Below are 1,939 nucleotides of genomic sequence, written 5' to 3' on the forward strand. Positions count from 1 at the left end.
CGATGGAGGGTTTGCCAAGCCGTGGAGATGTTGTGTGAGGTACACAGTGCAGTTGGGGCCTGGCAGTGCTGGTTGGACTCGATGATCTGAAAAGTCTTTTCCAAGCAGAATGATTCTGGGATTCTGTGATTTGGGTTTTCTCCAGGCAGACAAAGGGTGCTCAGGGCAAGCAGAGCCACTGCTCTTTGGCCACAAATCTGTTGAGCCAGCAACTCAAGACACACCTGGTGCTGGCTCACGTCTCCTGGCAGTGTCAGCACCGAAAAGCTCTGTGAGGTGCTTCCTGGGACTTCCCATGGCTGTGGGGTGCCCCTGTGCTTTATTTCCTTGTGGTTTGAGTCCCAGAGTCCCCTCGGTCCCCGCTTACAGTCCCTTGGTGCTAACAGCTCTCCTCTCTCCTCTCCTCTCCTCTGGCTGCAGGTGACCAGGATGCTGCACCATGGGAAGCACTGGAAGTCCATGTGCAAGGGGCTCGTCCTGGGGACCCTCCTGACCAGCTTCATGCTGCTGCTCTACTCCTACGCCATCCCCCCGCTGCAAGTCAGCGTGACAGAGTGAGTGTGGGGTCCCCACGCGTCCCCCCGGCAGCTTGGCCAACATTCTGCACTGGGCACCCCCAACTGGAGATGGTCCTGGGACTTCCCAGCCTCTGGTGGCTTCCCATCGAGATGTCCCCTTCCTACAGCCTCCTGCTGGGGACTGTCCCCTGGGTGGAGGGAAGAGGAACCACAGCTCCCCAGCGGGCTGGGGACACTCGGCCCAGGGAGCCCTGCTGCAGAGGGCAGCAAACACTCAGCTCCTGGGTGATGGGGGGATCAGGGGGTGCAGGAGGTCATGTCCCCCAGGAGAGGGCACAGCATCACAGGAGCTGTTCCGCAGCAGCCAGGAGCAGTGGGCAGAGCCGAGGGCAGCTGTTTGGGTGCTCTTTATCAAGGGTTTGTCCTTCAGGAGAGACCAGAGCACTGCCACAGGCAAACCCAGCCCCTGAGATGGGTGTGGGGAGGCTCAGAGCTCCGAGTTGTCCATGGTGGTGGAAGCAGGGCTGGCCGGTGCTGCCAGGTGGGATTGTTGTGGAGGATCAGCTTTGCAACTTCAGTCACAGTGCCCAAAGTCACTTGACACCGTGGGCTCTGTTCCCTGCTGCAGACAGCTCAGGTAGCACACAAGATGTTCTCAGAGAGCATCTGCAGGGCCACGCACTGGAATTATGTCCTTCCCTGCTGGGATGCTGGATCCTCCACTACTCTACAAGGAGCTGAGGGCTTCCAGACCTCACAAGAACGTTACCAGCTGCTTTTCATGGAGTTGAGGCCACGGAGAGCCTGTCTTGAAGCACTTCTCAACATCACCTCCACCAGGGCCACCAGAGCTGTGCCTGTAGGGAGGGATGGGGACCCCCTGCTCAGGCTGCACTGTTGCTGGTAGGGGTGACCCCTGTAGCAGCACATCCTCAGTGGCTGGGGCTGTCCACAGGGTAGATAGGCTTGGTTTGTTGGCTAAAGGTGGATCTGACGGCAGGGAGCTCATGGGGGGTGTGGGCTCTGCCCTGCTCACTGAGAGGCTGTTGCCAGGTGGGTGCTCCGGTCCTGCTGGGCATGTGGTGGGGGGTGAAGGGCACTCTGCCAAAGGTTGGGCTCATTTCCACTGGGGTGCCTGGGAGCAAGGACACATCCCCAGATGTAGCAGTTCTTCCCCAGCTCCAGCATCCAATCCTGGGGCAAGTACCCACCTCCAGGTGTAGCACTCCTTCTGCAGGTCCAGCACTCATCCCTGGGGCAAGTACTCACCCCCAGGTGTAGCCCTCCTTCCCCAGGTCCAGCACCCATCTCCAGGTCCATCCCCCGTGCCCGAGTCCATCTCCTCCAGGAAGGGAGGTGGCCGAGGCTCCACGGTGGCCGTAGCGGCCGAGCTGCCCTCACCCCTTTGCCCGTCTCTCCCC

General features: G+C 60.3%; 1 protein-coding gene across 1 annotated transcript in view; it reads left to right on the forward strand.

Annotated features, from left to right (window-relative positions):
- Window positions 1–429: 429 nt before the first annotated feature.
- The window catches only part of GAL3ST1 (galactose-3-O-sulfotransferase 1), a 3,517-nt gene continuing 2,007 nt past the window's right edge, over window positions 430–1,939 (forward strand). The window contains exon 1 of the mRNA XM_008945814.1: window positions 430–554. Coding sequence (XP_008944062.1) covers window positions 430–554 — 125 coding nt within the window. The remainder of the gene's footprint in view (window positions 555–1,939) is intronic.

The sequence above is a fragment of the Merops nubicus genome, unplaced genomic scaffold (genome assembly GCF_000691845.1).
Source record: "Merops nubicus isolate BGI_N331 unplaced genomic scaffold, ASM69184v1 scaffold42888, whole genome shotgun sequence".
NCBI lineage: Eukaryota > Metazoa > Chordata > Aves > Coraciiformes > Meropidae > Merops > Merops nubicus.